The 13,735-nt window shown below is 36.7% G+C and overlaps 1 protein-coding gene across 1 annotated transcript in view; it reads right to left on the reverse strand.

Moving 5' to 3' along the window:
• plxnb2a.1 (plexin b2a, tandem duplicate 1) overlaps positions 1-13,735 on the reverse strand; it is a 279,990-nt gene that overhangs the window by 48,332 nt on the left and 217,923 nt on the right. The window contains exons 8-12 of the mRNA XM_059325664.1: positions 11,649-11,794; positions 11,375-11,554; positions 9,831-9,965; positions 6,672-6,772; positions 5,987-6,113 (exon numbers count right to left, since the gene is read on the reverse strand). Of these exons, the coding sequence (XP_059181647.1) occupies positions 5,987-6,113; positions 6,672-6,772; positions 9,831-9,965; positions 11,375-11,554; positions 11,649-11,794 (689 nt within the window). The remainder of the gene's footprint in view (positions 1-5,986; positions 6,114-6,671; positions 6,773-9,830; positions 9,966-11,374; positions 11,555-11,648; positions 11,795-13,735) is intronic.

Below are 13,735 nucleotides of genomic sequence, written 5' to 3' on the forward strand. Positions count from 1 at the left end.
GATTCTCTATGAACCATTTAATCTATTTATTATCATCAACAAAACCAGAAAGCAACAATAAACACATCCTGCTAACAAGTGTCACCAACATTTCACCTCTGTGTGACTTTTTAATAGCAAAAATCAACAGAAAATATCTATTTTTGGCCACTTTGGGCCGATCAATCCAATAGAAGACAATGTGCTTCATCACATTGATGCAAATATCCTCAAAATCCAATATTGCTGCAAAGCAATAATACTTATTGAATATGCAACGCTGCACACAATGACCTGAGATATTAGAGGGAGAGGAGGGGTTAAAACTCCAGATAATAAGTGGATTTTTCTTTTTTTAATCTCAGAGGATTTACAGAATTATATTGTATCACTTTACTTATGTAAATATTCATTTGGGGGAAAATAACTAATGCAGCACTTTACTCAAGTGTGTTAATTTCATGCTGAGTTATACTTTTATTCTGCAGCATTTCAGAGAGAAATATTCTTGTTTTTCTGCACTACAGCAACTATTTGCTAGCTGGAACAGTTTGTTACGGGCTCTTCATCAATTTGTTCCAAATCTTTGGAACAACAATAGTTTTCTGATGTTGCCAGAGAGGAAATGTTGCAGCAGGAGGATTTTGCACAATTGTGTGAGAGAGTCTGAACCCCAGGGTTTAAAAAAAGTATAGTTTCTTAAAAAGGTTGCCAAAAATACACCATTTATCGCAGTAATAAACTGTAAAAACAGACATTATTGTCATGTGGTAATAAGTATTACAAGCTAAAGTCCCGCATCAAGCAGCAGTAAATGTACTCAGTGTTTTGTAGTAAAAATACTCTATTATAAGACAGTTATAATGGTTTAGGTGGTGGAGTTGATTTTTAACTATAAGATCAATCGATAACAGTTCAGTTTATTATTAATCTGTTTTTCTGCAAATAATTGCCACAAATACACGTGTATTGTATAAAGAAACTGTAAAAACAGGGATTATCGTCTGAATTTGAACTTTCCGACAGTCCTTGAACGCATCATAGGTTATGAATGTTTCCATCCTTGAATGAACTTTCTGCTCAAAATTATTACACATTCAAAGATTTTGAGGATTTTAACCCTTTAAATGCCAGTTTTATTGCACGGTATCACTGATGTTTTTTAATGAAAAAAACACAAAACTGTAGTTATTTTCCACAAAATAAATATTTTTTGGCTGGGGCATTAGTTTTTATCACAGCCTTGGATATGTCAAAGATTAAGAACAAAATTGATTTTGATGCATTTTTAGTTGTTGTGTAGTGTCAAATTTAGAATTTATTACCCTCTCAGGCCATTCGGGCTGAAAATGTCCACCTCCAAAAAAAATGCTATAAAAACTTTACAGATTAATATTTTTTTCTACTTTTTTGTGCATAAACCTCTTAGACAACTTCTGCCCTGCTCAAAACTATTAAACATTCAAAGATTTTGAGGATTGTAACCCTTTAAATGCCAGTTTTATTGCACGATGTCACTGATGTTTTTTATGAAAAAAAAACAAACAAAATTGTAGTTATTTTTCACAAAATAAATCATTTTTGGCTGGGGCATTAGTTTTTATCCCAGCCTTGGATATGTCAAAGATTAAGAACAAAATTGGCTTTTTAGTTGTTGTGTCGTGTCAAATAAAAAAATGAGTACCCTTTCAGACCTTTTAAACCTCTTAAAATTGTACTTAAGTTCAGTACTTGAGTAATGTACTTAGTGACGTGTTTGTGTGTGTGTGTGTGTTTGTGTGTGTATGTTTGTGTGTGTTTGTGTGTGTGTGTGTGTGTGAAACAGCATCCAAGAGATGTGTGTAAGGGAGAAAGAAATCCAAGTTCATCTGTCTGCCCTTGATAAATCGTGTATACATCTCTGCACGTACGTGTGTGTGTGTGCATGCAACCACGTGTGTCATTAGTGTGTGTGTGTGTGTGTGTGTGTGTGTGTGTGTGTGCTGCAGTAATAATTACTATTCCACTATGCAGCGTTCAGACATCAGCCTGCTCATTAGTCCTCTCTGACCTCAACCGTTTTAATTTGGCTGCTGAAGTTTTAATTTCAAACTTTTTGATCTGTCTAACGGAGAGAAGCCCCTCAATGAATTCACCGGAGACTTCCTCCTCTTGTTAAGAATGTAAAGCTGCGGGAAGCAACGGTTTTGGTTAAATCCAAAATCCCACTGTCTTATCAGATTAAAATCACAAACTAAGGGGCTGCAACACACAGACGACGGTCCCAAACTCCCTAATTAAGATGCAGCAGATCCTGGGCCCAGAAGAACTTCTGCTGTTTGCTGAGGTCAAAGAGAGAAGAGTCGTCTGTGTTGGACTCCTTCCAGACACAAACTAACGCCGTCCTCAAAGGCTTTACACATAATGAAGTCAAGTTAAAAAAGAAGCAGGACTGCCAATGCACAAAGTCTCTGTATTAGTGGTTTTTAAGAAATGAGATGAGTCGAGCTGCAGACTGGAGACAGTTTAGTGTCTTTTTACCCAAATAAACAGAAAAAAGGTTTGATAGCAAAACTCTCCAGACTACACCCAACAAATATACTGTAGAGAGAAATATACAGGTGCATCTCAATAAATTAGAATATTATAGAAAAGATTATTTATGTCAGTAATTTAATTCAAAAAGTGGAAATAACACATTATATCATGGGTCTCAAACTCAATTGTGGCCCTCGTGACGATATTTTGTGGCCCCCACCTTGATATGAAAGTTTAATGTGAGTTTTATATGAATGGCACTTTACCGTGTTGTGTGTGGAAGGTCCCTTTTTATTACTTTTTTTTGGTCATTTTGTGTCTTTTTTAAAATCATTTTGTGTCTTTTTAAAAATCAGTTTGTGTCTTTTTTGGTAATTCTGTGACTTTTCTGGGTCATTTTGTGTCTTTTTAAAAATAATTTAGTATTTTCTGTCATTTTGTGTCTTTTTAAAATAATTTTGTGTCTTTTTTTAAATAATTTTGTGTATATTTTTCAAGTAATTTTGTGTCTTTTTGGTAATTTTGTGTCTTTTTAAAATAATTTTGTCTTTTTTAGTAATTTTATGGTTTTTTTTTGGTCATTTTGTGTCTTTTTTTTAGCAAATTTGTGTCTTTTTTTGGTCATTTTGATACCTGATATTATTATTATTATTATTGTTATTATTTATTTATTTATTTATTAACATTAACGTTTATTTTTCAAACTATTTTCCTCTTCAATAATCTGCAATAAAACATTTTAATCCCAAATATATTTTACTTTGAATGATTTCTTTACTGTTTGTTTTGCTCTCTGATGTTTTCTGTTTGTTTGCATAATAAAGACACAAAATTAAACCACAGAAGAAGAGACCCCTTTCACATTACACACTTGACCCATTCCTGATATTAAAGATTAGATTAGTGCAGCTTCAAAGTTTGATCTGAAATGGAAAAAAAAACATCCTGACGTGTTGCTAAAAGCTCCAGAAAATTTCCAGGGTAGCAAGTATTTCGAAACCCAATAATGAATACTTAAGCTCAACAAAAAAGTACTTAAAACCTTTAAAATGAGACCTTAAATGAGCTCATAAAGACTTTGTTTGACTTTATACTTTAGCCTCTGTCTCTGGAAGACAAACACAAAGTCTCCACAGTTGCACTTCATAAAGGATCCCGGCTTCTATTTGCATCTTGTTTATTATAACCTGACCTGATTATAATTAACGTGCACACATAATGTTGTTTTGTTGTGTTTATGGTGTCTGATGAGTTCGACTGACAGAACTAATGTAACAATCTACATACAGAGTCCCACTTTCTGTCCTCACATCAACCTGAGCTGCTTTAATATTTCACTCTATTACAACCTGTTGGAATCAAACCGCCGAGCCTCTTTTAAAGCATTAATTCTTGATAAACCACCGAACGAATGAGCATCATGTGAAGCGGGAGAGTAGTAAAGTTATTCTGGGAGCAGAAAGGCATGATGGGAGTGAAGGTCAGCTGACAGGCGGCTGACAGCGTCTCGAAGGACGACTCGTCTTTGTTTAGAATCGTCTCTTTGATCAATCGCTCATTAATGCAGCGAGTTCAGCCGTCAGGTTCAGATAACCGCTGCAGCTCAGGATCTCTGCTGCTGCTGTTCTTCTCTGTGAAACGGCTGCCGCAGCAGTTTATAGTGTTATAGAAATCAGTTTGCTCAACATTACTTATAGCGCTGGTGGCGATGATAATTTTCATCTCCAAGAAATGATAAAGAGAGTTTTTATTCTTCTTTTAAGGGGGAGAAAATCCTTTGAAACAGCATTTTTATCATGAAAACTCTAAAACACTAAAACATGTCTGAGCTGATCTTTATAATGGAAGTCTCAAGTTTGGCATTATGGACGCCACTATTAAGCTTTTTTTATTTTTGGAGCTAGAAGTGACCATATTTGGTCAAGAGGGTGAGGCTATTTTTCTATGTATTTTATTTTATTCTATTTCATTTAATTTATTAAATCTTATTAATTTATTCTTAATTGAATTAAAGTAATTTATTATTATTATTTTATTAGTTTATTTCTGTTAAGTATTATTATTATTATTTAAAAAAAAAAATTTTTGGCTTTGCTGATAGTGAGGGAGATTTACAGAAATATTTTTAGATGTATTATTTATTTTTTATTCATCTATAAGTATATATATATATATATAATAATATAAAAAAATTTTTTTCATCCCTTCGATGAGGTTGAGGGTGAGATTAAATCTTATTACTATTTTACTTTTTTAATTTAATTCAAATAATTTATTATTTTTACATACTTTTTATTAGTTTATTTCTGTCAATTTTTTTATTATTATTATTGTTATTGTTATTATTATTGTTATTATTATTATATTTAAAAAAATATTTTTGGCTTTATTGAGAGTAAGAGAGCCACAACTTTGGTGAGGTTTTATCTGACCATATTTGGACTAGAGGGTGAGGCCAAATTTATTTTATTTTATTTTATTTATTAATGCATTAAATCTTATTATTTTTCATTTTTTATTTAAGTTAATTACTTTTCAATTTTTTTTATTAACTTTTTATTTGTTTATTTCTGTCAAATATTATAATTATTATTTTTTAAATCATTTTTGTCTTTATTGATAGTGAGAAAATGAGAGAACTAAAGATTAAGACCATAAACTCATTATAAGAATGTTTACTGAGCTCATTAATCAAGTTAGAAGTCGGGTAATTTTCTCATAGACTTCTATACAACTTGACTTCTTTTTGCAGCCAGTGGAGTCGCCCCCTGTTGGACACTAGACAGAATGCAACTCAACTTCTTTTATACAGTCTGTATAAAGAGAGGAGGTATCCTGTATTTAAGTAGTTTGGAGTGTTGACTTGTTGTCCTTTTGTTTTCTAAACCAAACGTGTAATAAACAGTTTGTTTATCTGCTCTAACATAAGCTGTGAACATGCACAGCTAACAAGGTCACTGATAACAAACAGAGCCGTGTTGTTTCTCAGCTCGTATGTGATTCACCCGAAACAACGAGTCATCAGCAGTTTCTGGGTGTGACAATATTTCCAGGGAAGCATAATTTCACTTTTTATGAGCTGAATCAGCCAACAAAAGCACAAACAACACACATCCCCACGCAATATACATCTGGCTCATATCCAGAAAATGTAAATCATAATGTCACCGCGCATCAAAAATCTTGTCAATTCTTTGCGACTCCCCCGAGGGCCCGCCGCAGGGGCCACGCACCGGAGGTTAAGAACCCGTTTGAAATGCTGCTGACAACACAGACGCAGAGCTGCAACGTCTGAGGAGCTCGACTGGTTTAAATTAAGCCGAGCTCAGCAGGAAGCGGCTTCGCTCAGGGGGGTTTCTCTCTGCTGAGAGGAGGGGGGGCATGTTGGAGCACATCCTCAACTCTCGTTCTATCTCTCTATCTCTCTCTCTCTCTCTCTCTCTCTCTCTCTCTCTCTCTCTCTCTCTCTCTCTCTCTCTGTGTCTCCTACCTGCTGGGTCTTCCTGCAGCTCAGGTTCGGAGGGTCGAACGCCTCGATCTCCACACACTTCTGATCAGGCGACCACAGCCAGGTGTTGGCCTCCCTCCACCTGCTGCACTCCTTCTTCCTGGTGCACCTGAGAGACAGACAGACAGACAGACGGTCAGACAGACAGACAGACGGTCAGCACGGCACACTTGCACTGACTTGAAAGGAACTAATCTTACATATTTATTAGATTTTGCACTGAATCTGCAAAGAAACTTAAGTTGATTCTCATGAACATGGTGCAGCTCACAGCAATAATCCAAGAGCATTGAATACATATATTCTTTGACGCTTTATAACCTATACAATCTAAAGTCACTAAAGTCACTACTTAGCCAAGTAGTTAGTTATGTAATAATACAAAAACTTTTTTTCTTCATAAAGTATGAGAAGCAAAATGGAAATAATGATATGTTGTTATCAAAAACAAGATATTTAAAGAATACTTGGGATATTCAATGATAAAATAAGTTAAATAAAATAACCCATGTTGCGCATTAGAAGGGGGGTCAATATGATGTGCGTCAAAGGGTTAAATACACACAGACACACAGACACACACACACACACACACACATTCAGACACACACACACACACACACACACACACACACACATGCAGACACACACACACTGAGTGACTCACTTCCCCTCCAGGACACACCAGCCACAGTACGGATCCTTCATGGACATGCAGGACTGACAGTCTGTCTTCAGGTGGCAGGCCTGCACCGGGACCTTGGTGATCTGCACACACACCACAGACAGACAGGCTTTTATTGTGAAGGAGTGGTTGTTTATGGATGGCATGCAGGAGCAAAAGGTCAAAAAGGAAATCATTCATTAGGACAAAAAATCTAAACAAAAATCCATCACATTGCAACATTGGTGATAGGAAAGATTATTTTATGTGAAATTAAACAAATTAAAACAATATTATTATTATTATTATTATTATTATTATTATTATTATTATTATTAACAACAACAACAACAATAATAATAATAATAATGATAATAATAATATTGATAGTGTAAAAGTAAACACATATTAATTAAAAATAACAATCAATATTAATTATACTAGAACTAATAATGAAAGTAATGATTAATATCTGACAGATACATGTTAACATAAATATATAGTATTTTCTTTTCTTCTTTTAAATTTTATTATTTACTATTTGGAAGCCAGATACCAGAACTATAGACAAATATTGAAGGCATCAGGAGAGCAAGAAAAGTGCATAAAAAGTGCATAAATTATGACAATTAAAAGCTTTATTTGAAAACCTCAACAGAGGCTTCAAATGTATGAAAATAACCATACAACTGTACTTACAACCCAGATCAAAGAAACTGTGATGCTGTGTAAAATGTAAATTAAACAGAATGCATAAAATTGAGTGTATAACTTCACCAGAAAACATCAGTTTGAACATTAACTATCTATTGTTTTTGTACTGTATTTATTTGTTAGTTACAAATAATTTGCAGATTCAATTCTGTGTTTGTTACTTTTTCTGCAGCATTCCAACTTTTTGGGACTGAAGGTTGCAGAGCACAGAGCTCTGCAGAGGTTTATGATCTAATATGATCAATTCCTGTTGTGTTTTTCTGTTTAAGGGAGAACGCCTCCAGAAAACAAACATCTGGGATCAGTTGGGGACATGTGTTTCAGTTTGCTGTTTTTCTCTCTCAGCTGTCAGGATCGATGCCTCACTGATGAATCATGTGTTACACCCAAGAAATCTGATACACAAGTGTTATTGGTAAACGAGTTGTTGGAGTTTTACACAACTCTAGAGAGTTTTATTATTTCTAAACTGATCCTGAAATTTATTCTGTCATGCATATCATAAATAATATGAAAAAAATATTTATAAAATGTAACATTTCCACATTAAAATGTCTACAAACGACTAAACCCATGTCATGTATTTAGCTGAGTTGTGTATTTGATTATTTCCAACATGTTTTAAACATAACATAACAACAAAACTGTCATTTTAATCAAGTTAGTTAAGTCATATCCCCTTAGTGCATGTGTCAGTGTTGGGGTTTTCTGCCAGAAGCTGTAATAAATTGACTTTTTATCCAGTTTAAAGACACATTTTTATGATAAACTTTCAGATTTTGGTCGTGAAACTGCTTTATTCTGTGTTTTTATCATTTTTTTGGGGGGCTGGAGCCGATATTGGCCGAGAGGCGGGGTACACCCTCTATGGCCTGACACCAATCATGCTCTCATTTACACCTATGGACAATTTAGAGCATAGGTCTCAAACTCGCGGCCCGCAGACCAATTGCGGCCCTCGTGTAGATATTTTGTGGCCCTCACTTTGATATGAAAGTTTAAAAAATAATAGTTTTGTGTCTTTTTTGGTAATTCTGTGTCTTTTTGGTGATTTTGTTTCTTTTTTAAGTAATTTAGGTTTTTTTTCTGTCATTTTGTGTCTTTTTGAAATAATTTTGTGTCTTTTTTGGTAATTCTGTGTATATTTTGGTAATTTTGTGTCTTTTTTTGTAATTTTGTGTCTTTTTCTAGTAATTTTGTGTCTTTTTTGCGTCATTTTGATACTGCCTCCAGCGGCCCCCAGGTAATTTGAGTTTGAGACCCCTGGTTTAGAGTCACCAATTAAACCTATGTGCATGTTTTTAGACTGTGGGAGTACCTGGTGAGCCATGCTGACGCGGGGAAAACATGCTAGCTCCACACAGAAGAGCCGCAGGCGGGAGTCGAACCGGTGACCCTCGAGCTGTGAGGCAAGAGTGCTACCACTACTTCACCATGTAGCCACCTCCTTAAACTATCACCTCCAAAACCTTACAGCTTGTCACAGTCTTCCACCAGAGCATGAGCCTGAAGCAATCAAACACTGTATTCTCTCCAGATTTTAGATAAAGATGAATATATTCTGGGTTTGACCAGGTCTTTCCTTATATTTGGATGGAAATGTGGCACTCAGTTTGCATTTTGCATTTCAAATACTGCAGCCAGTGTAGTCTGCATCAGGTTTGGAAAAGTATAACTTCACTTGTAACAGATTTTGGCGTGCAGAGGTGACGTAGTTTCACTCTTTCTTACCGTCACACCTCGCTTTCTGCAGTATTGACACAATTTGGTACTTTAAAAGTAGAGAGTTGGGTCCCCGACTCTACTTGTGTGTTTAATATTCTGCGGTGAAGGGAGGATCTTGGACGGATGGTGTTTGAGAGGACTTCTTCAAGCAGCTGTGGAAATAATTTCCCTCCCTGACACGGAGAAGAGTCCGGAGTGATGAATGTAAATGAGCAGACGGAACAAGCTGGAGTATCGTCACTTGACTTGATGAAAGTGAATTGCCCTCTTGAAGTGCATTCTAATTAATTCATTTCTGAATCAATAGCATCAATTCTACTTTCGGCGTGGCTTCAGAGAGCGACGGCGGCCGAGAGATGAAAGAGGACAAAAAGGAGAGAAAGACTGATGGAGACAAAAGGCGGAGGGGGGAAACAAAGAGAGAACGAGGGATAAATCAATGGCTGACTTCTGTGTGGTAATGTAGACGGATGTATTGGTGTAAGTCGAACCAACGAATGAATAAATGATCAAATAAGACGGAGAGAATGAAGGAAAGACTCATTAAAGTCTCCGACCTGATGGATGAAATGAAAAAGTAGAAGTAAGCACACGACGGAGCGGCTGACCTTCTTTATGTGGCGACAGAGACGTGTGAGACGGATGGAGGCGCAGAGAAATGGATTTAGGAAAAAAAAATAAAAAAAGAAGAATCAATCGGTCCAGAGTGTGAGTGAGTCTGACCTTTTTCTCCGTGGTGATGTACAGGTGTTGGAGCTGGGAATCGAACAGCAGGTTCTTGTTGACCTTGTCTCCGTTGGCTTCGCCCGGCACTCGGCCGTAAACCTCCGGAGGAGCCGACAGGTGAACCTTCAGCACCTGCAGAAACACAGAAACTGCATTAGGACACTTTGAGATTCAGACTTTCAGCTTCCTCCTCTGGACTAAATGCTGCTTTTTCAGAGAGAAATATATCCAGACATCCGAGGACACAGAACAGAGAAACAAATATTATTGAGTGTGCTTGAAAGAGCACAATTTATACAATCCACCAGGCTGCTTCCTATTATTCTTCCGTTTCTTCTGTGTTTTTTCCAGTCGACTACTCCTCCAGGAGTTTTGGTTGCACTAAAAAGTCATCAACTCGACCGGCTCGGCCATGACAAGTTTGGATCGAATTTTCTAATGGTTTTGGCAAACGGTTTTCAAATTATTCGTCAAAAACACGCCAAAAAATCCTCCCAATGTTACCCTATGGAGAGGCTAGAGTGGATGACATCATAGCTAGAGTGCTGAGGGAGAGTAAAATTTGTCAAAAAATCAATTTGGAAACTGTGCTCAAGGCCGCAGATGCCACTCTACAGAAATAATTGAGTGAGCTTAAAAAAGCACACTATATTCACCGGGTTATTCACCGGGTTTAATCCTAAATTTTATTCTTCTGTTTCTTCTGTGTTTTTTTCCAGTCGACTACTCCTCCCGGAGTTTTGGTCGCACATACACTAAAAAGTTATCAAATCAACCGGCTCTGCCATGGCAAGTGTGCTATGACTTTTCTAATGGTTTTTGCAAACAGTTTTCAAATAATTCATCAAAAACAAGGTAAAAAAATCCCCCAATGTTACCCTATGGAGCGGCTAGAGTGGATGACATCATAGCTAGAGTTAGAAATTTGGAAACTACGCTCGAGGCCGCAGATACCACTACAGAAATAATTTATACATAGAAAAGTAGGAAAATTGGTCTTTTCCCTCACATTTGTCTGCTAAAGCTGTCAGAGTTATAGTTTGGGCGTAGGACGCACAGATGATCCACCAACACGCACCTACAGCCTCATAGGCCGCTATGGTAAAAAGGCGGGAACATTTCTGGAGGAAAACAGAGGTAGCAGTTTCTTCCGATCGCTCTAAATAATTAATTTTTTAATTTTTCTTCACAAAACACATATGTAGCTGTTCAGGAAGAACTGAGGATGCTCAAAGTGAAGTCGGATCAATGATAGGAGCTACGGTTTGACCAAAAATGCTTTCTGTTCGAGGGGAACTTTCAGCTATTTTTCTCTCTCTCTCAGTGGCGTCAAATGTCACAGGAAGAGCAGCTGCAGTTGATTGCTCTGCTCTGATTGGTGGCCGCCACCTGGCCCTGGTTGCTTGGCTACCTTGGGCTCAGGTAGTTGAATATATTTGAACTATAAAAGATGAAGAATCTCTGTAAAGAAGTAATGGAGAGTAAAAAGAGAGAAAAAAGGTGGATAAAGAAGAAGATATGACAGCAGAGTGCGTGTTTACCTCTCCGGTGGCGGTGCCCAGGAACGCCACAGCGTGCCCCATCTCCACCGCCACAGCCACGGCGGTCATGTGACCTTTACGGGCCAATGAGGCCTCAGACATCAAGGCAAAATCAGCCTTACTGGCCAGTGGGGACGGCAGGAACTCGGCTCCACACTTGTATCTCAGGGCCATGTTGTTCTGATGCAGCAGAGAAGAAATGATGAGTAAAACATTCATTTTAAACAGAGTTTTGACTTGTTCTTGGAGAATGGTTTCCTGTGGGTTTCCTCACCTGATTACTGCTGCTGCACAGATCCTCAGACTTGGAGGAGTACGGCGAGTAGACGGCCGCCTTCTCGTTAATGATGCCGTTGTAGCTGTAACAGGCTCCTATTATCTCCACCAGCCGCTTATTAATAGACTGCAGAGGGTACATGCCTAGAAACACCAGCAAAAACACAGTTTGTACAACAGTTTCACACATTTCTGGCAAAACAAACAACAAATTGCAGAAATCAAAGCACCAAATCTGCAAAATCCTCATTATTTACAGTTTTATTTTGAAAAAAGAATGTGGTTATGCTGATTTGTAGTGAGCACATAAAACTTTGGATATGAGGGATTTGTATAAAAATTAACAATGTTAAATTTTAAGAATTTAATGCATGTATTACAACTGTTTTTTTAATTGAACATACAGCTGTAGCGTCAACTAAACTGTAGGTAAAATACTTTCTGCAGAGCCACTTAGGATTAAAATTACTGTTAAATAAACACGCTTTAAAGAATTAGGCGACCAATGAAAAGGGAAGATTATGAAAACATAATTTTTTGGATTCTTCCGTTCATGTTTTTGGTGAAGATTGCATTAAATTTGTCAGAGGAGAGGTGAAAAAAAGAGATTTCTTTTTCCAATTTTTCGAAAAAATACTCACCATTTTCTGTATTTGAGTCTCTGTGTTGGGTGGAAATGGTTCTTCTGGTTCTGTTAATGTCTGCTGTGGAGCTTTTCTGCCATATCTCCCATGCACATACAGTTTGCTCTAACTTTGTACCTGTTAAAATACTTCCTTAATCTCAGATCCAATAATTGGCTCTGCTCAGATGTGCCGCCTGCCTGCGCGCACTGAGATAAAGGAGGAAGGAAGTGATTTTATTACAGGCCTGGTGTTGGAATGACTTGCAGGACAAACCAAAAACTCCCTCCTCTCTCCAGCTAGTTCTTTTTCAATAATGCATAACAATATTGCCATATTATCATTATTTTACACACCGTCTGTGCATGTTTAACCTCTTCTGTTGATGCTTGGACTTTCATTTCTACTCTGTATTTGTATTATTTTGTCTTTTATTGTTTGTTTGAAAACCATGTATGCAACTTTGCTGTCTTCTCGGCTAAGTAACCATTAAAAACAAGATTCTTGATTGGTTTTATGTGGTTAATTAATGGTTAAATAAATAGATATAACTTGATCTTCATTGCAAGTTGAGTTTTCACAGCTGTTACACGGATGTAGATGATAAAAAATGTCCTTTTTTCTGACTACTTTAAGGATTTTTCATCCATATTGGCTTAAAACCTGAGGTTTAAGGGCAATATTGCATGCAAAATTGCCACAATGCATTGACATTTGGTGATACTAAAATCTGCAAGAAAACACTTTTCCAACTTTTTTTGCCATTTAAATTATTTTATAAAAAATTGCAAAAAAATCTGACTTTGATCACTCTGTTGAGATGGAAATGGTTGGGATGACAGATTGGTCTGGCTGTGTCAAAAATATTTCTTTAAATTTGAAAAAAAGAGGTTCAAGTAAGCTGTTCTGGAGCTTTCTATCACTTTACATGATCTTCATAGGCAGACGGAGTTTGCCCAGCTCTAATGGGAATGCAGATGATTCAATTTTACATTTTTTAGATTATTATTGAGGGCTTTTCATCCATGCTGCCTTAAAAACTGAGGTTTTAATTCAAGTAGGCACTTTAAACCTTTGCTCCAGTTTGATGAAGATCATGTGATGTGATCAAAAGCTCCAGAACAGCTACTTACTGCATGCAAACATTGTGATACGTTTGCAACATCAAGAATTACCTCTGAATCTCAGATTTCTACATAGATTTGTGTTGAAAAATCTTGGGAAAATAGACATTTAAGAGCCACATGCTTGAGTATTTAAATAAATGTCCACATGGCGGTGCTAGTGAGTCTAAAATCTGCACCAAAAACTAATCACTTTCTCCTCGTCCCATGGCTTAACTTGCCACTAAACTCTGCCAAGTTTCATTGAAATGTTTTGACATGTTTTTGGACAGTCTGCCAGCTGAAAAGGAAACAGAAGCCAACAAGAAATATCATTTTCCATCATTTTGGCGACACCT

Source organism: Centropristis striata, chromosome 22, assembly GCF_030273125.1.
Source record: "Centropristis striata isolate RG_2023a ecotype Rhode Island chromosome 22, C.striata_1.0, whole genome shotgun sequence".
Lineage (NCBI taxonomy): Eukaryota > Metazoa > Chordata > Actinopteri > Perciformes > Serranidae > Centropristis > Centropristis striata.